This window comes from Leptodactylus fuscus, chromosome 1 (assembly GCF_031893055.1).
Source record: "Leptodactylus fuscus isolate aLepFus1 chromosome 1, aLepFus1.hap2, whole genome shotgun sequence".
NCBI classification, from domain to species: Eukaryota; Metazoa; Chordata; class Amphibia; order Anura; family Leptodactylidae; genus Leptodactylus; species Leptodactylus fuscus.
In genome coordinates this window covers 194911776-194936681 of record NC_134265.1, presented here as the reverse complement: position 1 = coordinate 194936681, position 24906 = coordinate 194911776, and the positions used below count along the sequence as shown (strand labels likewise).

Below are 24906 nucleotides of genomic sequence, written 5' to 3'. Positions count from 1 at the left end.
CACAATTACACACCCGATAGAGCCCCAAAAAGTTATTTTTAATAACATTCCCCCCTAAATAAAGGTTATCCCTAGCTATCCCTGCCTGTACAGCTATCCCTGTCTCATAGTCACAAAGTTCACATTCTCATATGACCCGGATTTGAAATCCACTATTCGTCTAAAATGGAGGTCACCTGATTTCGGCAGCCAATGACTTTTTCCAATTTTTTTCAATGCCCCCAGTGTCGTAGTTCCTGTCCCACCTCCCCTGCGCTGTTATTGGTGCAAAAAAGGCGCCAGGGAAGGTGGGAGGGGAATCGAATTTTGGCGCACTTTACCACGTGGTGTTCGATTCGATTCGAACATGGCGAACACCCTGATATCCGATCGAACATGTGTTCGATAGAACACTGTTCGCTCATCTCTATTAATATACGTTTAAAGTTTGATGCCAACTTAACACAGGTATAAGCTAAATAATATTTATGAAAATAATGTGGGTGGTATAACTATCTGTATGAAAAGCAGATAATTTAAAACTGTATAATTTTTAGCTTTTCACCTATTTTTTCATAAAAAACTTTATCACTAAGGTAAAGTACAATGTGTCATAAACTTTAAAATCACTCAAATTAAAAATTAAACATTATTTCAGCTACTATTTACAATTAAAAAAAAAAACATTCTTTTGTAGCTCAGAGTTTGCCATTGACAAACTGAAGCGAAGTGGAAGCATTGGAGGCAGCTACATCCTCCGTAACTCTCCTCAAGACTATGACAAGTTCCTACTAACTGTGTGTTTGGAGGTATGGCATTGCTTCTCACAAAATTCATTTGCAACACACCTGCATAAACTGCTTTATTATTCAGGATTAGCTATTGGATACAATGTTCATTAATGGAAATATTTCTAAATTGTTATGTGGTAATAGCAGGGTTCCATGGGTTTTTCAATCTTTTTCAACAATTTTTTCTAAATTTTTATTTAAGCACAATTTTTTTTCAAAAAAACAAATAGAAAAACAATACACAAAACAATCTCCCAATTTCCCCTTCAAGCTGTGAGCACATCTGAAAAAGTCATAAACCAAGGAATCCATTTGGATAGGAATCAAGTATTAGTAGATTTTTCAAATAAGATTTTTCAAACATTGTTACTACTGCTACTACTATTGTTACTATTGCTTTACTACCGTACTATTACTACTATTGTTACTACTGCTTTATTACTACTATTACTACTATTGTTACTACTGCTTTATTACTACTATTACTACTACTATTGTTACTACTACTACTACTACTACTACTACTATTGTTACTAATGCTTTACTACTACTACTATTGTTACTACTGCTTTACTACTACTACTATTGTTACTACTACTTTACTACTACTACTACTACTACTATTGTTACTACTGCTTTACTACTACTACTATTGTTACTACTACTTTACTACTACTACTACTACTGTTACTAATGCTTTAGTACTACTACTACTCCTTTTACTACTGCTTTACTACTACTACGACTATTGTTACTACTGCTTTACTACTATTGTTACTACTGCTTTATTACTACTACTAATGTTACTACTGCTTTACTACTACTACTACGACGACTATTGTTACTACTGCTTTACTACTACTACTATTGTTACTACTGCTTTACTACTATTACGACTATTGTTACTATTGCCTTACTTCTACTATTATTACTACTGCTTTATTACTATTACTACTATTGTTACTACTACTTTACTACTACTACTATTGTTACTACTGCATTACTACTACAACTACTACTACTGTTACTACTGCTTTACTAAACATGCGTGTATTTTGGCAAAATACACGTGTAAAAATAAGACTCCCATTGACTTCAATGACATTTTTTTTACACGTGTAAAAAAACATGTCAAAATACATATCAAAATGCACATCAAAATACAAATGGGAGTCTTATTTTTACACGTGTATGTTTTACACGTGTATTTTGCCAAAATACACGCGCATTTACTCTGTGTGAACTGGCCCTTATACTTCTCCCTTCTATTCAGTCCACAACTGGATTTGATTCTAAAAACCGCTGCAAAATATGCAACGAAAAAGAGGCTTTTTTGCAATGTAGGTCCTTATACGGAGATGAAGCAGAGCTGGCCGTTCGCTGAGCTCACTACTCCGGAGAAGCTGAACTGAGCTCACGGCCCGATGTAGCAGTGCTGGCCGATGTAGCAGTGTAGCAGTGTCCGATGTAGCAGTCCGATGCAGCAGAGCTGAGTGTGTAGCAGGTTCAGCTGAACCTGCTGCACACTCAGCTCTGCTGCATTGGACTGCTACATCGGACAGCACTGCCACATCGGAGATGAAGCAGAGCTGGCCGTTCGCTGAGCTCGGCTACTCTGGAGTAGCCAAGCTCAGCGAATGGCCAGCTCTTCTTCATCTCCAATGTAGTAGTGCTGGGCGTGCGCTCTGCTTGGCTGCATCTCCGGAGTACTTGAGCTGAGAGCACGGCCCGATGTACAGGGATGGCCGATGTAGCAGTCCTATGCAGCAGAGCTGAGTGTGCAGCAGGGTTCAGCTGAACCTGCTGCACACTCAGCTCTGATGCATCTGATGTAGCAGTGGTGAGTGTGCATTGAACCATGCTGCACACTCAGCTCTGCTGCATCTGATGTAGCAGTGCTGAGTGTGCGCTGAACCATGCTGCACACTCAGCTCTGCAGCTCTGTGTGTGCTGAGCTCTGCCGCTTCTCTGTGTAGCAGTGCTGTGTCAGCACTGCTACATCTGAGATCGGACTACAATGGAAACTGCTGTGGACGGATCTTAGACTCCGCCTCCTCCAGCAGAACCAGCGTTGATTGGCCGAATGCTGTACACTGGCCAATCAACGCTGGTCAATGCATTCTTATGGGAAAAAGTCAGCTTGCACATATCGCAAGCTGACTGGGGCTCTATCTAGTCGGGATCCCTAAGAGCTGGGTGAGTAACATTCCCCCCTAAATAAAGGTAATCCCTAGCTAACCCTGCCTGTAGATCTATCCTTGTCTCACAGTCACATAGTTCACATTCTCAAATTAATCGAATGTTAAACTCACCATTCATCTAAAATGGAGGTCACCTGATTTCGGCCGCCAATTCCTTTTTCCGATTTTTTTTTAACTGCCTCCATTGTCATAGTTCCTGTCCCACCTCCCCTGCGCAGTTATTGGTGCAAAAACATGCGCCAGGGAAGGTGGGAGGGGATACGAATTTTTACTGCATTAGCCTCGTGGTATTCGATTGTAATCCTCGAATGGCCTGATATTCGATCGAATATGTATTCGATCGAACGGTGTTCGCTCATCTCTAGTTACAACACTTTTAACTCTAACTTTACATTTCATGCTGATTTAACATACAAAACTTTTCTTTGTTTCTGTTTTCTTCACCCACTAACAAATAATTTTGTCTTCTGTTTTATTACACCTGCCTCTTCAGACACCTTTAGGTAAGGATTTCCAGGGCTGCTCCATTCAATGTAAGAATGACACTTTTTGTTTGGTCGGGGTACCACGTTACTTCACAAGTTTACGGAATCTCTTGGAATATTACCAATATAATAACCTGCGCCTGGCTGGTGTCTCCACGTGTCTTGCATCTTGCATTTCTCCAAGAGCCAAAGGTATGAGCAACTGAAAGCAAAGTAATAGGCACATCAATGAGAGCCATTTCATAAAGTGCTGAACTCTATTTATTCTTGGTTGATGAAGAATAAGATAAAGATGTAAAGATTGTAATATATTTATTCAAAATGCAAATTGTTAGGTTTAAAGGGGCTCTATCATTGGGAAAAGTCAGTTTTAGATAAGCACATCCTTACATAGCCTTTAGAAAGGCTATTTCACACGTACTTTTTGTATGTAAATTGCGTCAGTAGATTTTGAATAAGTCAATTTGTATTCATGTGCTAATTAGTCTTCTCTGTGCACTCCGGAAAAAAAGAAGCGAGCTGCCCTTTCTTGAGGCAAGACAATCCCTCTGGACTTAGGCCCAATCATTTGGGCCTACTCCGGAGCGGGAAACCGCGAAAGTCGCGGCTAGTCGTGACAGGCGCATTTTGGTCCTGATCTGACGCGCTTCCCTCATCAAAATCAGGACCAAAATACACGGTCACTAGCCCCATGTGAACTAGTCCTTATTTTTGCTTTTCTGTCATAAAAAGATGCAAACCAGCAATTATATTTATGCAAACTTCCTTTGCAAATTGTTTTTGGACATCTCCATTGCCACTTTCAGAAAAGAGACGTGCCATGGATCTATCATCCTTTATCTCAGTTGTGGCATAGATTTCATTTTAGTTGCATAGACTGCACAGTTTAAGTAAATGTGGTGTGCCATTTCTGTAGTTCCCATTCACATTATTGGAGTTTCAGAAGCAGTTTAGAGTAGCACTGGTCACCTGTTTCCCTACACCCTACCCTGGTAGTCAGGCCTCATGACCAATTATTTCCATCTTCGCAGCTATTTCTCAAGATGGGTATAACATTTCAGGCCCATGTGGCAGTTAGCAAATCGCATCCACGCATTGAGGAAAAAAACACACAGCGGTCACATTGCGGCTTTGGAAATCGCAGCATGTCAATTATACCTACAGAAATGCCAGCAGATTCCCTATAGGTAAAATGGAAGCAGGAAGTCTTTTTGTGAAAAGCGATGCGGGGAAAGCCATGATTTTTCCCGCAGCTTTTTTTTTTTGCTGCTGCTATCCATTGTGGGGCCTTAGTCTTAAAGGGAATTTGTCTCCAGGTAACGATATCTAACCAGCCAAAGTGCATTATAGGGAAACACATTATTATGCAGAACACCGTGAAATCTGAGGCTCTCCCATACCCCCATTGTACTTAGACTCATTTGCATATTATTAAATATATATATATATATATATATATATATATATATATATATATGTATATTTAGAAGGAAATGGTCCATCTACTACATTACATAAAGCTAAGATAGTGCTCGCCATAGTGTCCCCTACAATGCATTGTGGCTGGTTTAATATGGAGTTTGCTGGTGATATATTCCCTTTAACATATTTTATAGATTGGGAGAACATTGCTCTGTGTTGTTGATCTATTTTATATAAAGTGCTTGAATTTTTTTGTTAGAAATGGTATGAAAATAACAGATTTGGGATATTTTGTTTCACCCGCAGAAAAATCAAACCTTTTAATCCTACGAGACAATTGTCCTCAGAGAATTATGTCGCCAACACAGAGAAGAAACATTCCACTATTGACCTTTCAAAAGATCGATCTAAAGGATATAACCTTTGTGAGTAGAATCTAAAGAATACTTAACCTGATAGCTGGGTTGTTTAGTTGCCACCCTAAAAGTACTCTGTTTGCCATATGGAACTATACCTCATACTAGAATAGGAATTCACTCTTGTGAAGAAAATATTTGGTTTAAAGAAAGACATCAAGACATCTTAGCAATAGATCTCTGCAAAAATGATATCTACAAACTTTGAAATACCAAATAATTGATAGGCAAGGACAACACCTTTAGTTCTTGTCTGTACTATTTTACAAAAATGAGACTCATTATGAGTTAAAAATATAATTTCTTACTGTACAACTGCATGCACACAACTTGGCATGCATCCAATGTGGGGCCGAGTTTGCATTCTGTTATGCATTCACATGTATGGGGCTTCCAATCCATTTTGTTTCATTGACATGGTACAGGATAGGACCTGCTCTATAACCATCCATGTCATTGAATGGAATGAATCAGAAGCCCCCATAGACATAAATGCATAATGGAATGAACTCAGATGTCACCCCAAGCGTCACCCAAGTGCATTCTGCAGCAAACTGTCTTATGACTGGTGTCTTACAATAGCATATGACAATGGCCATGATATCTTAGATAACTTCTGTTCTAGTTGGAAAGCCAAGGAAAAGGCTCTTTCACAAAAATATTTCATGGGTTACGCAGAGATGCAGATGGAGAAGAAGACCATGAAGTTCATGTTCTGCTGAAAATTCTTGATGCCACTCACCAACATTACCAAGAGGTAAAAACGTTAACTGATTTCTTAGCCTGGTTTGGGATGATTTATTTATAGCTGATCATGAATTCTGTTTCATAATTGGGTCCAAATTCTGGCTGGAATCTGCCTCATTGTTTTCAAAGTGACACAGCGACAAACGCTCCTGGAAAAAAGAAGAGAGATGCTCATTCTTCAGGCCGATTTGCCTCGCGATTCGGCCTGAAGACACTCCCTCCTCCCGACTAGGCTCATTCATTGGCCTAATCCAGAGTGGAGTGCGCGAATGGATGCCGTGCAGTGCACCAGCATCCAGTCGCGGCTACCCGTATTTTGGACCAGAACCTGAGGCGCCCTCCGCCTCAGGTTCCAGTCCAAAAAACCCCGTGTGAACTTACCCTTAGGCCGGGTTCACACAAGGTTTTTTGGACCGGAAACTGAGGTGGAGGCCAGCTCAGTTTCCGGACCACAAAACGGGTAGATGCGACTCGTTGCCAGTGCACCGGCATGCAGTCGCGCACTCCGCTCTGGATTAGGCCCAATGAATGTGATGTAAGAAAAACCTTGGCGGAAACGCATTGCGATTTTTCCCGCAGAACTTTTTGTGGAAAGTCCACAGAGGTTTCATTTGTGGACTTTCTGCTTCCACTATACCTATAGGGAAAATGCCAGCGTTTCTGTAGGTATAATTGACCTGCAGCAGTTTCCAAAACCGCAACAGTTTTGGAAATTGCAGCATTTCCGCTATGCGTATTTCTCTGCAGTGTGTGGGTTCCACAGTAAGGGTGCATTCACACTTCGGATACGCTGACTGATTCTGAATGTGAAAACACGTTCAGAATCAGCACGTATAAAGCAGATCCCATTCATTTCAATGGGAGCCGGCATACGAGCGCTCCCTATTGAAATTAATGGGCTGCTTTTTTCTCTATGGGCCCCTTCACATGGCGTAACCGCTCGGCTCATTCCGAGCCGTACACGCGAGCGCTTCTAAACACTTCTCATTCACTTCAATGGGAGTGCTCGTAGAGAAAAAAGCAGCCCATTCATTTCAATGGGGAGCGCTCGTATGCCGGCTCCCATTGAAATGGGATCTGCTTTATACACGCTGATTCTGAACATGTTTTCACGTTCAGAATCAGTCAGCGTATCCGAAGTGTGAATGCACCCTAACTGTAAAATGCAGTGTTTTTTGGAAAAGCGTTTATACCACTAGAGTTCCTGGCCTTTCTGTTTGTTGAGGATTGAGGCACTGTCAGCAGAAAAACAATACGCATCTGACCAGCGTTGATATATAAATTGTAAACAGACTGTGCATTTTTAATAGTTATGACATCATGTGCACTGCTGGTACTTTACTATACATATATAGTAATACTTGAATATGTTACTTTTTTTTTTTTTTTACTTTAGTCTTTTCTGGAAGCAGCAAGTTTAATGAACCAAATGTCCCACAATCACCAAGTCCTCTTACATGGAGTATGTGTTGGAAAACAAAGTAAGTCTTTCCTAGGATGTAGGCCACGTTGCTTTGAGACTACTCTGTTAATGAACTGGGGTTCAAGAGATAAGAAGTTCCAGTCCCCCATCTTGTGCCATTTAAAGTAGTAGTATATTTTATGTGTTAGAGGGGCCTTTGGGTACTCCTCAGGGTCCAGATCAAGGTAATGACTGCTACCACTGCACCTCTTACAGCTATGCCCCTGCTGGAGATCTTCTAGCCAGCCCAGCACTAGCCACAGACAGGATAATTAAAGCTGTCAATAATGATATAACAGAGGACAGTGTCCAAATTTGGAATCTGAGAATAAGTGTTACAAAAGCCTCACAGCAATGATCCTGGACAGGACAGAGAAGGCACCCTGCTCATCTACACCCCACAGAGGGAAGAGGTAGACATCATTTGGGACTTTTATGGAAGAGAGTGAGAGTGACACACAGAAATAGTGGAGACTACCTGAGCAAGGGAAGTGCAGACTGCAACTGGGTGTAATCACTCCCAGCTCAGTCCCAAATCACAGTGCCACGTTGCAAGAAGTATACTCTGTTTCCTCATACCTCATGTCTTCTGAGTTATATTCCTGCACATCCATCATCATGGGCACTCCAACTCCCATGAGGCTCAGAAAGGCTGAGTACTATGATGTTCCTGGGGGAGAGACTACCACCACTATCAGGTATACTGCAGGCTTATTCAGGAAGACATCAGCCCAGGAGGAGAGCTGGAGGTATTGGTTAAGTATATACTCAATGTCATTAGCTCAAGGACTACTACTCCTAGGCTCCGTGCTTCCTCCAACAGGTTGCTGCACTATTGTTTGCACTAATTCACATCTATAGTATAGGTTTTAAGCTTTATGCCTGAAATTCTGTGTTTATCAGTGGCCTTTTAAACAGATTGTAGATCAACATCCCTTCATTGAGACAAAGGTTTGGTTTGCTGCCCTAACCTGGCCCAAGCAAAGCGAGATGTTGGCACCATGTCTCCTTCGTTCCCCTGACATACAGTGGGGCAAAAAAGTATTTAGTCAGTCACCAATAGTGCAAGTTCCACCACTTAAAAAGATGAGAGGCGTCTGTAATTTACATCATAGGTAGACCTCAACTATGATAGACAAAATGAGAAAACAAATCCAGAAAATCACATTGTCTGATTTTGTAAGAATTTATTTGCAAATTATGGTGGAAAATAAGTATTTGGTCAGTAACAAAATTTCATCTCAATACTTTGTTATATATCCTTTGTTGGCAATGACAGAGGTCAAACGTTTTCTGTAAGTCTTCACAAGGTTGGCACACACTGTTGTTGGTATGTTGGCCCATTCCTCCATGAAGATCTCCTCTAGAGCAGTGATGTTTTGGGGCTGTCGCTTGGCAACACGGACTTTCAACTCTCTCCAAAGGTTTTCTATAGGGTTGAGATCTGGAGACTGGCTAGGCCACTCCAGGACCTTGGAATGCTTCTTACAAAGCCGCTCCTTCGTTGCCCTGGCGGTGTGCTTTGGATCATTGTCATGTTGAAAGACCCAGCCACGTTTCATCTTCAATGCCCTTGCTGATGGAAGGAGGTTTGCACTCAAAATCTAACGATACATGGCCCCATTCATTCTTTCATGTACCCGGATCAGTCGTCCTGGCCCCTTTGCAGAGAAACAGCCCCAAAGCATGATGTTTCCACCCCCATGCTTTACAGTAGGTATGGTGTTTGATGGATGCAACTCAGTATTCTTTTTCCTCCAAACACGAAAAGTTGTGTTTCTACCAAACTGTTCCAGTTTGGTTTCATCAGACCATAAGACATTCTCCCAATACTCTTCTGGATCATCTAAATGCTCTCTAGCAAACTTCAGACGGGCCCGGACATGTACTGGCTTAAGCAGTGGGACACGTCTGGCACTGCAGGATCTGAGTCCCTGGCGGCGTAGTGTGTTACTGATGGTAGGCTTTGTTACATTGGTCCCAGCTCTCTGCAATTCATTCACTAGGCCCCCCCGCGTGGTTCTGGGATTTTTGCTCACCGTTCTTGTGATCATTTTGACCCCACGGGGTGAGATTTTGCGTGGTGCCCCAGATCGAGGGAGATTATCAGTGGTCTTGTATGTCTTCCATTTTCTAATTATTGCTCCCACAGCTCATTTCTTCAATCCAAGCTGGTTGCCTATTGCAGATTCAGTCTTCCCAGCCTTGTGCAGGGCTACAATTTTGTTTCTGGTGTCCTTTGACAGCTCTTTGGTCTTCACCATAGTGGAGTTTGGAGTCTGACTGTTTGAGGGTGTGCACAGGTGTCTTTTTATACTGATAACAAGTTTAAACAGGTGCCATTACTACAGGTAATGAGTGGAGGAAAGAGGAGACTCTTAAAGAAGAAGTTACAGGTCTGTGAGAGCCAGAAATCTTGATTGTTTGTAGGTGACCAAATACTTATTTTCCACCATAATTTGCAAATAAATTCTTACAAAATCAGACAATGTGATTTTCTGGATTTGTTTTCTCATTTTGTCTCTCATAGTTGAGGTCTACCTATGATGTAAATTACAGACGCCTCTCATCTTTTTAAGTGGTGAAACTTGCACTATTGGTGACTGACTAAATACTTTTTTGCCCCACTGTATAGCATTGGAGGTCTGAGGGGGTAGAGGTATACCCCTACATTATAACAAGTATAGTATAACGTATTACAATTAATACAATGGTAACTGAATTTTTGTATTCTATTCTAGTTGTCATGGTTCAGGAATTTGTGGCCCTTGGTCCCTTAGATCTTTACCTGAAGCGAAGACAACAAAAAGGACCTGTACCTATCAGCTGGAAGCTAGAAGTTGTTAAGCAACTTGCATATGCACTCTGCTACATGGTAGGAAACCTCTTTGAACAGATCACTCAAATTTGCACAGAAAATTAGTCCTCTCAAAGAAAAAAAAAAATGAAATGAAGATTAACATGCCTAATGGATTCATCAAACATGTGCAGCCCCCCAAAATCTGAACTAATATTGAAAGAGCCTAAGATCATGTTTTTTATGTTGCATCACAGAACCGGGTATCACATCAGAAGTTTTCAAAGAACCAGCGTAGACAGTGACTAATAAAACAGGCATGGTACTGTGCAAAATCACTCCAACCCATAGAGGCCCTAACTCTTTCTTATTTCCAAGTGACCTGCAAATTTCCTTGTTGAAGATTTGCCCATCTTGGTCCCTTTCATGACTTTCTTTTCACTCCTAGCCATCATGTTATCCCTTTTAACTTGCGGTCCTCAGTATGGTTTCCTTCTCATTCCGAGTCGCCAACATGGCTCTCCTTTCTATTTTCCCCTGCACTTTGATGATACTTTTTGACATTTCATACATAGTGACGCCAATATGGATTCAGTTCTGTGCTATACTGCAAGTCCAATGTTTGGTCTTTTCAGTTCCCATTAAAATTTAGCTAAAAAAAGAGGTCTTTGGTTGGATAAGGGGGTGATCTGCTTATATGAGGTAATTTCTATAAAGTATAATTCTAATGGTGAATTTAGACATGAATCCTGTTGCACGACCGAAGATTGCCATGTCACGTTGCAACTTATTCACTCATATTAGTGAATGGAGTTGTATTACGCACCCTCAGGTTGCAATGTTACTCCATTCATGACTTTGGTGAAGGAGTTGCAGGTTGACACAGCGATCTTTGGTCATGGGACAAGAGTCATGACCAAAGTCACCATGTAGCCCTGGCCTAATGGCAGAGAAATCAGTCACTGAAAAAAATAAGTCTTTAGGTCATCTCAGAGGGTGGGTCATTTCAAAGGAGCAGTTTTCGTGAGAGGTTTCACCTTATGCGCACAAACATAAAAGTCAAAGACACCTCTTTGATTTCTGGGTTTGTTTTTTTTTGCTTGCCTTCTTATATATATATATATATATATATATATATATATATATATATATATAACTTTTATAACTTTTGCTTCACTTCCTAAGGTTTCTAAGGATATTATATTATTAGTGGGTCTCCACATAACAGCAGGAAAACCTGATTTATTTAACCTTTAAAGAGGCTCTATCATTTGGAAATCGTCATTTTAGATAGTTATATGCCTGAATAGCCTGTTGGAACATCAATCCAATATGTGCAGTGCTATATCCTTACTCAAGGCAATAGCAAGCATAGGTGTGAATGAGAGCCAAGGTTAAATAGGGAGGAAGAACCCGCCCATGGAGTTGACAGGAAGGCAGGCTGTCAATCACAGGGCAAGGCCAGATTAACCATTAGAGGAGCAGAGACAAACAAGGGCAGAAGATGGGTGTGGTGCAAATACAATCACAGCAGTAGAGCCGTGTTCAAACAGTGCAACCAAAAACTTTAAGCCATGAACCAAACTGCACACGCCTCCTGCGCCGTAGCACCCGAGCAGAGGGCGGTGCAGAGAACTGAACAGGCAGAGATGTTACAGTATGTCTCCACAATGTAACAGTTGACCCTTCCTTACACCTATCAGAGAAAACGGGAAGCCCCAGTGGTAGGGTCCATTCACACGGAGTAAACGCGTGCTCATTTTGGCAAAATACACGTGTAAAAAATAGACGTGTAAAAATAAGATTCCCATTGACTTCAATTAAATTTTTTACACGTGTAAAAAAACACAAAATACACGTCACAAAACACGTCAAAATCCATGTCAAAATCACGTGTAAAATGTCATTGAAGTCAATGGGAGTCTTATTTTTACACGTGTATTATGCCAAAATAAGCACACATTTAGTTCTTGTGAATGGACCCTCAGGGAGGACTGTACTGAAACTGTAGACTGGGGACCAGATACCGTAATGTTAAAAAAAATGCAGTCCAACATCACTAACCTGATAAATCAATGTTTTGGTAGAAGTGAAGTTTCTATATAACAAAATGATTTACTAGTACAGTGTTGGCCAAAAGTATTGGCATCCCTGCAATTCTGTCAGATAATACTCATTTTCCTCCAGAAAATGATTGCCAGCACAAACTCTTTGGTATTAATATCTTCATTTATTTTGCTTGCAATGAAAAAACACAAAAGAGAATGAAAAAAAGTCAAATCATTGATCATTTTACACAAAACTCCAAAAATGGGCCGGACAAAAGTATTGGCACCCGCAGCCTAATACTTGGTAGCACAACCTTTAGACAAAATAACTGCGAAGAACCGCTTCCGGGAACCATCAATGAGTTCTTACAATTCTCTGCTGGAATTTTAGACCATTCTTCTTTGGCAAACTGCTCCAGGTCCCTGAGATGTGAAGGGTGCCTTCTCCAAACTGCCATTTTGAGATCTCTCCACAGGTGTTCTATGGGATTCAGGTCTGGACTCATTGCTGGCCACTTTAGAAGTCTCCAGTGCTTTCTCTCAAACCATTTTCTAGTGCTTTTTGAAGTGTGTTTTGGGTCATTGTCCTGCTGGAAGACCCATGACCTCTGAGGGAGACCCAGCTTTCTCACACTGGGCCCTACATTATGCTGCAAAATTTGTTGGTAGTCTTCAGACTTCATAATGCCATGTACACGGTCTAGCAGTCCAGTGCCAGAGGCAGCAAAGCAACCCCAAAACATCAGGGAACCTCCGCCATGTTTGACTGAAGGGACCGTGTTCTTTTCTTTGAAGGCCTCTTTTTTTTTCCTGTAAACTCTATGTTGATGCCTTTTCCCAAAAAGCTCTACTTTTGTCTCCTCTGACCAGAGAACATTCTTTCAAAATGTTTTTGGCTTTCTCAGGTAAGTTTTTGGTAAACTCCAGCCTGGCTTTTTTATGTCTCTGGGTAAGAAGTGGGGTCTTCCTGGGTATCCTACCATACAATCCCTTTTCATTCAGACACCGACAGATAGTACGGGTTGACACTGTTGTACCCTCGGACTGCAGGGCAGCTTGAACTTGTTTGGATGTTAGTCGAGGTTCTTTCTCCACCATCCGCACAATCTTGCATTGAAATCTCTCGTCAATTTTTCTTTTCCGTCCACATCTAGGGAGGTTAGCCACAGTGCCATGGGCTTTAAACTTCTTGATGACACTGCGCACGGTAGACACAGGAACATTCAGGTCTTTGGAGATGGACTTGTAGCCTTGAGATTGCGCATGCTTCCTCACAATTTTGCTTCTCAAGTCCTCAGACAGTTCTTTGGTCTTCTTTCTTTTCTCCATGCTCAATGTGGTACACACAAGGACACAGGACATAGGTTGAGTCAACTTTAATCCATTTCAACTGGCTGCAAGTGTGATTTAGTTATTGCCACCACCTGTTAGGTGCCTCAGGTAAGTAACAGGTGCTGTTAATTACACAAATTAGAGAAGCATCACATGACAAACAGTGCCAATACTTTTGGCCACCCCCTTTTTCATGTTTGCTGTGGAATTATATCCAATTTGGCTTTCTGACAATTCTTTTTGTGATTTTGAAGACAAATTAAATGAAGATCATAATACCAAGGAATTTGTGATATCAATCATTTTCTGGAGGAAAATGAGTATTATCTGACAGAATTGCAGGGGTGCCAATACTTTTGGCCAACACTGTAAGTGTAGCAGACTAGTAGAAAAAAAGCCAACAAAATGGACTTGCATTCTGCTCATTCTGAATCATTCATCGATTAACTTTTTATGAACTCTTTCTGGGAGATGAATGGAATAAGAAAGCAATTCTCTCACTTATTTTTTGCATTCAAATTTTGAGCCACTTGCTAAGCAGTATAAATAACATATGATATTTATTCTGTGGGTCAGTAAGAACTTGGCCATAAACTATCTATAGTTGTTTTTATGTTCTACCACTTTTGCATTAAAAAACACCTTTTGTGGCTTTTTTTTTTTTTTTCATATTTTTTTATTACATTTTTTTCTTCCAAAATTCCATTATGAAATTTGAACATCCAAACTCTTGATCACTTATACAGTACCGTGCAAAGGTTTTAGGCAAGTTTGGGCAAAAAAAAGCTGTAAATGCTTCCAAAACAAGTGTTAATAGTTTGCTTTTTTTTTTGCCAAGTGGCAAAATTAAGTGAATAATCAAAAAAGAAATCTAAATCAAATAAATAGTTTGTGTGACCACCTTTTGAAGGAGGAGTCCTTTAAGTGATGATACGGCCAATATAGAGCTCTCCAAGATGCTTGGAACAATCTCCCTGCCAAGTTCCTTGAAAAACTGTGTGCAAGGGATGTTCAAACCAAATATTGATGATTTGATTTTTTGTTATTTTAATTTTGTTTCATACTTTGCAGCATTTTTCCACACTTAATTTTTATGCACAGTACTGCAGTACATTGCAATTGTGTACTGCAGCATACTATACCTATCAGTTTAGCATTAACAGCCAGTCTCTGCATGAGCCTAATTGGCATATGTAGATGACAGACTCTGGTGGCACCCCTCCATCACATTGTGCGAATTTAGGAAAGGAAAGAACAAACCTCCTCTGTGATGGTGTCTGTCAGACAGAAAATTGGTATTAAACCAATAATAATACCTAGTTGGGCTGCTTTTATATCTTATAAAGATGAATGTCTTACTCCGCATTAAGCTCCACAAGGTACTGTAATTAAGTTACTTCCAATTTTTCTGCTGACAAACTCTCCTTAAGGTTGAAGCCCACACTGCAAAAATGCAGCCTTTTTGCTGCAGTGGAAATGCCACTGCAAAAAATGCTGCTTTTTACATTACCTGCAAAGTGAATGGGATTCTGGCTAATCATTCCCACACATTGCAGAAAAAATATAAAGACAGAAAGTCTGCAGAGAAAAAGTGTGTGAAAACGCAATGAAAAACGCTGCAGAAAAAAACGCTGTGTTTTTTCTGCAGCAATTTTTTTTTTTTTTTGCTGTGTTTCGCTATGTGGGTATTCTGGACACAAGTTCCCCCTTATCTACATGATCTGACCCCTGGGATTGGCATGGCACCACATTTCTATTCATTTCAATGACAACCACCAAAGACAGACGCAATACAGCATTAAGTGAAGTACATCTCAGGCAGTTCCCCTTAAAATGAATGAAGCTATATTAATAGATCTCTTATTATGTGGTAAGCTACTGCCATTGAATGTATTACATTTTTATCTCTGAGTTATACTGTAATCTATAGTATTAGATAAGCTGACATTATGTAGAAAAGGCAATGACCATTGCTACTTATATACAACTAGCTGCTACCTGCGACTTCGTCTGCAGTGATTGTAGAAGTGTGTAAATCGAGTCGCGGGTGAAATTTTACGATCGGGGTTTACGCGGCGTTAACACCGCGTACACGCAACCGTAAACACGCACCGTAAATAGCCGTAAATTACGCCGTGTGAATGGACCCTTACATGTATATTTGTAGACGTGTATTTTCAGCAAATACATGGGTGTTTAGTGGGTGTGAAGGAGAGCAGGGGGTGCGCTGAATAATGCAATGTATTGCAATAGTAATGTATTGCAATGCATTGCCTAATAGTGTGAGTGTATGCAGGCGTAATGTTTAGTTTAGTTAGTAGAGTGGGGGATTTCGGAGGCGGGGATAGGTAATGTGTGTGTTTCACAGTATTATTTTATTTATTTTTTTTATGTTAATGCTAATGAGGTTTGCAGGCTGCATCCAGCAGCTTGCAAAACAATACCGTTGTACACCAGCAGGGGTTGTCCTGAACAATGCAATGCATTGCAATCGTAATGTATTGCTATGTATTGCATAATTGTGCCAGTGCTATTGCAGGCTACGTAGCATAGCCTGCAGCAGCCTGGACACACTGAGCTGTGTGGGAGAGCTAGCGGCTGCTATAGGAACCTTCGCGGCGGCAGCCTAGCCCAGTGTAGGAGGCGGAGATGAGCAGGAGGATGTCTCCGTGCAGCGAGGGACAGACGGGAGCCACGGGACAGGTAAGAGAAGGCGGCGGAGGATGCAAAGTTGGCAGGAACCGGAGACATGACGGGGGTAGCGCAGTGTATGCGCGATTGTGTAAGGGCATACGTGAACTTACCAGTGTCGAGCTGGTGGATGGATCGTGCAGAGGAAACAGCAGGGAGGTGATAGCGGCATCGGGTACTGTTGCGGGCTGGAGGCAGGATTTCGTGTGCTGCGGCCTAAGGTGGAGGCGCAAAATGGTGGTGTGCTAGTAACACGTTGTTTATGTGTGCAAAGTGCGCATGCTACTGTGAAGCTAGTGGAGTAGTGTGGTGGGCGGTGGCGCGGATTCTCCCAGCGGTGGGAGCGGTGGTCGGCAAACATGGCTGGTCCGGAGAGTGACAGAGGTAGGCTCCTGCAGGATGGTGAAGGTGAGGGTGAAAGTGGGAAAGTGTATGTGAATGTGAGTGTGTGGGGTTAGGGGCTAGGCTGTAGGGGGTAATGTGAAGTTTAGGGGCTTGCTATGGCCCAAAGTGTGTGAGATTGCAGAGATGGTGATGTCAGTTTGTTTTTTGTGGGGTTCGTGTGGAAAACGTATGTGCGCTATTGTGTTGAAAAGTAGCCTATTGCGCAATCGGGTGTGTGAACTATGTTTGTGGAAAATTTCAACCAAATCGGTGGAGTGGGTTTTGCGTGATTGACCGCCAAACATCCGAACATCCAAAGTCACAAACCCACATTTCACATTTATAATATTAATAGGATTGATGGTACTCTGACCCTAAACATGCCTACAGCAAGTTAGCATATGCTTACAAGACATGGCTGACTGATAACACCTGTGTCAGTTTTAGCAAACTACACACAACACCTATTCATAGATTGGTAGAGGGGTTTCCTGACTAATATTGTAGTAAGGCTGATGTGTATCTCCACCAGGCGCATGAATATTTAACAAAATTGGTCTGAGAGTGGTCAACCCTTTTAAGCAATGGGGACGTAGCTTACTGTACTGATCGGTCACTCCCCGTGTACATTGCTGCTAGTAGAACACTGGGGCATAGACGGGTGTATGAAGTTTAATGAGAAAAAATTCTCACCCATAGAGATTTTGTATATTTTACTTAAGTAATTATGAAGCAGGTGTTGATTTTATCCTGTGAGTGGATGATGTAGTATGTGGTTGTTCAGCATGCATTTATTATTTATACTTGCTGCTTTTGAGGTAAGCAAACAGCCCTCCTCCTGACTCACCTCTCAGCATGTCTATGCAATGTCACTCCCTGGGACCTGACCGACCCCTTATCTACTGCTCTCTGCATGCGCTCACTCAGAAAACAAGCACCATTAATGTACAGTTGAGCTTCACTTTTCCCTGTTCAGTGACTGTCAGTAAAGTTAAAGAGGTTGGCCGCTTTAATGGTTTATCAACTGTGGATAATTTAACATTACTGAATATCTTACTAACAATTGTATTGTGGAATCATATGATTCCTCTGGAGCACTGACTTCTTCTCTTCTCCTCTAATAAAAGTTTCCTGTGTGAACAGAAGCTAAAATTCATAATAAGAGTCATGGGAGTCAGAGCAATAGATTTGCATTGTGAGTATGACTTCATTTTCATTCTGTGTGTGCATCAGAATTGCAGAGAGGAGGTCAGTACTCCAGAGGAGAGCATATAACTTTGCAGCAAAGCTGTCAAAAAAGATTAATATATACAATACACTCCACACAAACTCATTTTAAAACAAGAGGGGGGCTTCTTTAATGCTCAAGGTAAATAGTTTCAGACTTCTGCTAAACACCTATTTATAAACTATGCTGCTGATAGAGCTGTCACCTTATAACTTAGGCTTGATATCAAAAACTTTTTCCATCTCTGCGCCATCTTGGCTTTTATATTTCTGCTTCTCTTTGCTCTGTTATCAAGCACACAGAATCATATGGACAGCTAAAGATTGTACTATATATACCTGCTGTGCGACAGTGTAATTATCTTTCTTCTAAGTAATCTACAAGTACAGAGTTGAGTCACCTTATTATGACCACAAGCTAATATCCGAAGTAACCACCAAGTGAGTGCAGCATGGAGAGCAGCTAGTCAGGCTAGGAGTGACTCAATAAAATGCTGGTATGTTCTGTAAGTTATCGGGAGTCATGCCATGTGCAGTATATCCCACATTTGCTGGACGTTGCATGGGGAGATCCACAGAGCAAACTCAACGATCAAGGAGGTCCGACAAATGCTCAACTGGGTTCATTTCTGGCAAGTTAGGGGGACTTGAAAGTCTTAGTTGTGCCCTTTCAACTAGAGTCGGACATTTCCACTCATGGGACATGTGGTATTGTCTTACTGGAAGATTCTATCTATTTTTTAGGTTAATAGTTTTTTTGCAATTTTGCAGCCAGTGGGAATTTTTTCTAGATGCAAGATACTCTAGTTATACCTTTGTACATGGTGTTTTCCATTGACGGACTTTAAGGCATATTCATACCAACTTCGGTATGTGTGCTAGAATGTAGAGTTTTCATATGGCTTGCATGCAATACTACATTTTCTTTTGAAGACTGAAGGTGAAGATTTGAAGCATATCTCTTTCATTTATAATACATGCATTTTTTTTGCTTTTAACTCAATTTTCTCTGCTACAGGAAGATAAACACTTGGTGCATGGGAACATATCAGCTAAGAAGATACTTTTGACCCGTGAAGGGGACAAGGACACTCCGCCATTTATAAAACTTAGTGACCGTGGTGTGAGCATCAAAATCTTGGAAAGAGGAAGTGAGTCATATAAATGGAGATAATGTAATAAAAAAGTATGCTATATATTTCTCTGTATGTGGTTGCCCACAGTTACCAATGCTATTAAGGTTTTGGCACCTTGGCCATACGAGTAATTCTAGTAAAATTACCATCCATGGCCAAGGATACATAGGATTCTAGACAACCTTTTTACGACCTGAAACTGGTATTTACTGACTTGAACTGTTTTGTTTTCTAATCTTATTGGAAAGTTCTTATATGTGATCAGTGAAAAGCCTTTCTTCCTTCATATAATTTATAACTAGAGATGAGCGAGTAGTATTCGATCAAATACCTCGCTCTCATAGGTATGCGTGGAAGCGGCCGAACACCAAGGGGTTAAGCGCAGTGAATATTCGTGTTCGGCCGCTTACACATATTCTTATGGGAGCGAGGTATTTGATGGAATACTACTCGCTCATCTACATTTATAACCAATACTACATCCATTTATTATATTCATGTATGATATCTTTTAGAGGTCATACACACTGTATTATATGTATTATGGCTCCATATAACCTTCACATTGTGCATTGTCTTAATGCAGTGGCTAAAATAGTCTTAGGGACATTTATGTACCTCTTTTTGTCTCCAATTTCATTTGTGGGAATACAGAGGTTATTACTGTATGAAGCAAATAAGATATACTGTGATATGCTTCATCTAACGCTATGTCAAAGAGCAATGCTGCTAGAACAGAATACCTCCATGAAACATTACTGTACATTGGTGAGTACAAAACTGCATGGACTCTGTATACATCCCTAAAGGCTTCTTGCATGCATCTCTGCCATGTGTATGACACTACAGATATGCCTTTAGATGTAGGAAGAATAGTGATGAGAGAAAGCTAAAGCTACAGTGAAGGAAATAAGTATTTGATCCCTTGCTGATTTTGTAAGTTTGCTGACTGACAAAGACATGAACAGTCTATAAGTTTAAGGGTAGGTTAATTTTAATAGTGAGAGAGCATATCAAAAATAAAATCCAGAAAATCACATTGTATAAATGTTATAAATTTATTTGCATTTTGCATAGAGAAATACCATATATACTCGAGTATAAGCCGACCCGAATATAAGCCGAGGTCCCTAACTTTACCACAAAAAACTGGGAAAACTTATTGACTCGAGTATAAGCCAAGGGGGGGGGGGGGGGGAATGCAGCAGCTACTGGAAAATTTCAAAAATTAAAATGGGTGGAGTTTTTGGCTGCAGTAGTTGCTGGAAAGGGTAGGGGATGTTCTGGTTGTCTGTCTGCCCCTTCCTTGAGCTTGAGGACTGGGTTTTTGTCCCCCACTTGGAATTCAGCCTGGCTGAATATAGGGTATCTGCAGTGCTCCTATTAACCCCTTCCCGACGGAACAGAAGCACTGCAGATACCCTATATTCAGTAGACTGGGCACTTTCAGACACAGAGATACCTAATGTGTATGTGTTTCACAGTCATTTTCTACTTTTATATGTATTCTAGGGAAAGGAGGGATTTATTTACTTTATTTTTTTATTATATATTTTTTTTAAGCTTCTTTTTTTTCACTATTTTATGGGAGATTCTATACAATACTATTGCGGCTGGTCATAGACCCCCTCCAAAAAAAAAAATTATTTTTTTTTTTTGCTTGACTCGAGTATAAGCCGAGGGGGCCTTTTTCAGCACAAAAACTGTGCTGAAAAATCAGCTTATACTCAAGTATATACGGTAAGTATTTGATCCCCTACCAATCATTAAGAGTTGTGGCTCCTACAGACCAGTTAGACAGTCCAAATCAACTTGTTACCTGCATTAACCCCTTCCCGCTGCAGGCATTTTTCGACCCCCCCCCCCCTTCCAAACCCCATAACTCTTTTATTTTTCCACTCTCAGAAATATATGAGGTCTTAATGTTTGCAGGACAGATTGTTCTTCATGATGCTACCATTAATTATTCTGTACAATGTAGTGGGAATCTGAAAAAAGAATTCAGAACGATGGTTTTGAAGAAAAAATGGATTTGTGCAACTTTCTTAGGCCTGCTTCACATCTACATTCGGTATTCCGTTCAGGGAGTCCGCTTAGGGATTCCCCCGAGCAGAATACCGAACGCATTACAAAGCGGTTAACAAAGAAATCACACAGACCCCATAGACTAGAATGGGGTTTGTATGTTTTCCATGCGGTGTCTGTGCGAATCATGTGGAGAGAAAAGTACTTCAGGATCTGGTTTTAACTTTTTACTTATCTCTCCTGTATCTATGTGTTAGAGTTAAGTCCTCCATCTTGTATTCTGTCAGCCATCTTGTAACCTTTTTCTTATATAAGCTTTATGAGAATGTCTGTTTAAAGTTCAAGAGGCCCTTTTGGGTGGTTAAGGAATGCTGTGTAGATGAATCCTTATCTTTGTCTATCTCAAGGGTCTCATCTTTAGAAGATGCAGCTGACTATTTGTATATCTCTTATCTCTTTTACTCGATGTATACACTTAGAGTGTGTAGAGTGTATATACTTAGAGTTTATGTAGCCTATTCGTTATCTTCAAGGTTGGAATTGATTGGCACCAGCATGTAATCTTCTCTATCTTGCCATGATATATACATATAGACATAGTGTGAGATGTTAGTTCACACATAAGTATTTTGAAACTTTCTGTGTTTAAGGACAAAGTCCATCCTAGTTTGGAAAGCTATAATGAGATGCAAAATACATTGGGCCTTTAGCCAATAGTCATGTGCCAGGTTCTACAATGTTATGTCATTAGAATAGTCCAACCTACTTTTGTCTGTATTGTATTTAAACGACCTTTTTGCACTATTAAAATCAGAACTCACTTGATACACTATCAGTTGTGTGTGTGGCTTCTCCAGGCTAAAGGATGGGTGAGCTCATCCAGGCCTGTTATTTAGTTTGGAACTCTGCAACATACTCTTATTACGGGGACCGCTTGATGTCTCCAACATATGACAGAACAGATGAATGGAATAAGACGCACAGATATGAAGCCAGTCGAGGCTGTAGCATTATATCTTATCACAGAAGACAACAAAAAACAATGAAAAGTCATTGGAAAACACTTTTCAAATGACTTTTCATTGATTTTTGTTGTCCTCAGTGATAACACATCACACTGCAGCAGTTTAACCAATTGCAGAACGTCATGTAAACTCTGCTACATGTGTGATTGATGCATTAATGATGTGCATTACTCTACAGGTACAATTATACTGGCATAGGGCATAACCCTGGGAAGTCATATGGATTATAAAAATAGAAAGACAGGAAGCCTGCTAGAAAGGGTGCAAATTTATTGAGTAGCATAGGCAATATGTTTGTTGCATTCTTCTCTGTCCATGCACCAGAAAAGCATGTGATCTAAAGGATAATGTAAATTATGCTGTAATTTCTGACATAAATCCTGCTAAAACTGCCTGGTAAAACTAGTAAAGTCCTGCTATACACTGCCCACTTTTCAGGAGACGGGTAAGAATTATTGAGAAAACACATCAAAAGCCTTGTTCCTAATGAAAAAGGATATGCTGCAATACCTAATAAATCCCAGAGACAAAAGTGGTGCTGGTTTTAGAACAAAGAACACTTTGCTTGACTCTTTTATATAAGAAAATTGAAATTGTAAATTTTATATTTATAGAGAATTATAAGGAATAAATATATAAAATCTTGACAATATACCATACCAACATTGTTTATTTTCAGTGCTGCTAGAGAGAATCCCATGGCTGGCTCCTGAATGTCTATCTGATGTAAGGAATCTGGCATTAGAATCTGACTGCTGGAGTTTTGGGGTCACAATGTGGGAAATTTTTAATGATGGCATTGTACCCCTAATTGTGGAGGAACCTGAAAAGGTAAGACAAGAAGTAATGACTGCCAGGGTCGGACTGGCCCACCGAGGAACCAGGGAATCCCCCGGTGGGCCCCGAGCCCTGTTAGCACTTATTTTGTCAATGCAAACGCATTGGTTAGGGGCCTGATTGGGATGGCCAGGGGCCCTGATCAGGCACCTAACCAATGCATTTGCTTTGACAGAATTAGGGCAAATAGTGTCAGATACTGGATCAGTAACCACGGGGGCCCCAGGCTGCTGGCAACAATGTAATAATTAGAGATGGCCGGCTGCCGGCAATTGCCCAGGTCCTCAGCACACAGGGGCCCCCTGCCAGTGCATACTTTCTCTATCAGGAGGACAGTATCAGCTAATGGCTGCTTGTCTTTTAACCCTTCCGGGCACTTACCAGCCTCAGCTATCTCTGCCACTAGCTGCCACTTCATAAAGACTTGTCCGTGCTGCCTGAACTCCCCTCCCCCTCCTCCTTATAAACTAGTGAGTCATCCCTTAGATTGTAGCGTGTGGGGACTGGAGCAGTCTGCTGCGATGCTTTACTTCTGGAGAATGTGAGTATATTCTTTTGGTAAAATCTGTATTTAATTTAATATATATATATATATATGTGTACATTTCTTTACTGTATGTGTCTTGTATACTGTGTGAGTACTGTATGGTTGTACATAGGTATGAGTGAGTATAAGCAGTATGCTATTATAATGTGTATGTGTGAGTGTATGTGATTATATATAGTATTCATACATTCATATAAGTATATATATGACATATATGGTATATGAATGTAAATGTAAATGTATATGTATGAATGTGTAGGTATATAGTGTGTGCAATCCCATCCAAACATTGCAGAAAAATACACACAGTGGAAACGCTGCAATTGGAAACTGGAACTGGTTTTGGAAATCGCAGTGTGTCACTTATACCTACAGAAACACCGGCAGTGTCCCTATAGGTATAATGGAAGCAATAAGTTCTCAGAGGAAACCTCTGTGGAGTTTTAGCAAAAAGCGCTGTGGGAAAAACTCATGCGTTGCCGCCGGTATTTTTCCTGCAGCGCTTTTTTGCTGCAGGACACTGTGTTAGGCCTTACCCTTCATTGACATCCGCGTTCGGTATTCTGTTCGGGGAGTCTGCATGGAGACCCCCCCGAATGGAATACCAAATGCAACTGCAAGTGGTGTGCCAGTGAAAGCACATGGACCCCATAGACTATAATGGGGTCCACATGCTTGCCGTGCACAGCCCGCACGAATCATGATTCTGAACTACTTTCCTATCCGCATGATCCCTGCGGAGATCTGGCAGAAAGCACACAGACCTCCTATGGACTCCTATAGCCTATGGAGTCTGTGTGCTTTCACTGCACAGCGCTTGCAGTGTGCTTTCACTGCACTTGCGCTTGCAGACTCCCTTGGACGAAATACCAATGCAGATGTGAACGAGGCCTAAGCCTTATAGTGTGATATACACAGGGGTGAACCTACCCCTTTTGCCGCCCGAGGCGAACTACAGAAAGCCCCCCCCCCCCCGAGGAGGGAGCGGAGGGGCGGGGCTGAGCGGAGGGGGCGGGGCGGGGCTAAGCGAAGGGGTGTGCCGTTCGCAGGCAGAGAGCAGGCACGGAGAGGACCTACTCTCTGCCTGAGCGTGAGGGGAGGCTGCTGGAGCAGCGCCACTCCAGTGGCCTCCCCAAACCACCGCTCGGTGCTAAGCCAGTCCAGGACAGCTTGTCCTGGACTGGCTTAGGTAATCAAAAATGCCGCCCTCCCTGGGGTCCTGACATAGCGCCGCCTGAAGCAGTCGCTTCAGGTCGCCTCATGGGAGGTGCGGCGCTGGATGTACAATATATTGAGACGACAAGGATCAGGCCCAACAGTGAGACGCAGCTAAAAAACACTGTGGAAAAAAATA

General features: G+C 41.2%; 1 protein-coding gene across 1 annotated transcript in view; it reads left to right on the top strand.

Annotated features, from left to right (window-relative positions):
• The window catches only part of JAK3 (Janus kinase 3), a 132211-nt gene that overhangs the window by 38418 nt on the left and 68887 nt on the right, over nucleotides 1-24906 (top strand). The window contains exons 9-16 of the mRNA XM_075281096.1: nucleotides 677-788; nucleotides 3465-3648; nucleotides 5185-5303; nucleotides 5920-6051; nucleotides 7438-7522; nucleotides 10245-10378; nucleotides 19001-19133; nucleotides 22848-22999. Of these exons, the coding sequence (XP_075137197.1) occupies nucleotides 677-788; nucleotides 3465-3648; nucleotides 5185-5303; nucleotides 5920-6051; nucleotides 7438-7522; nucleotides 10245-10378; nucleotides 19001-19133; nucleotides 22848-22999 (1051 nt within the window). The remainder of the gene's footprint in view (nucleotides 1-676; nucleotides 789-3464; nucleotides 3649-5184; nucleotides 5304-5919; nucleotides 6052-7437; nucleotides 7523-10244; nucleotides 10379-19000; nucleotides 19134-22847; nucleotides 23000-24906) is intronic.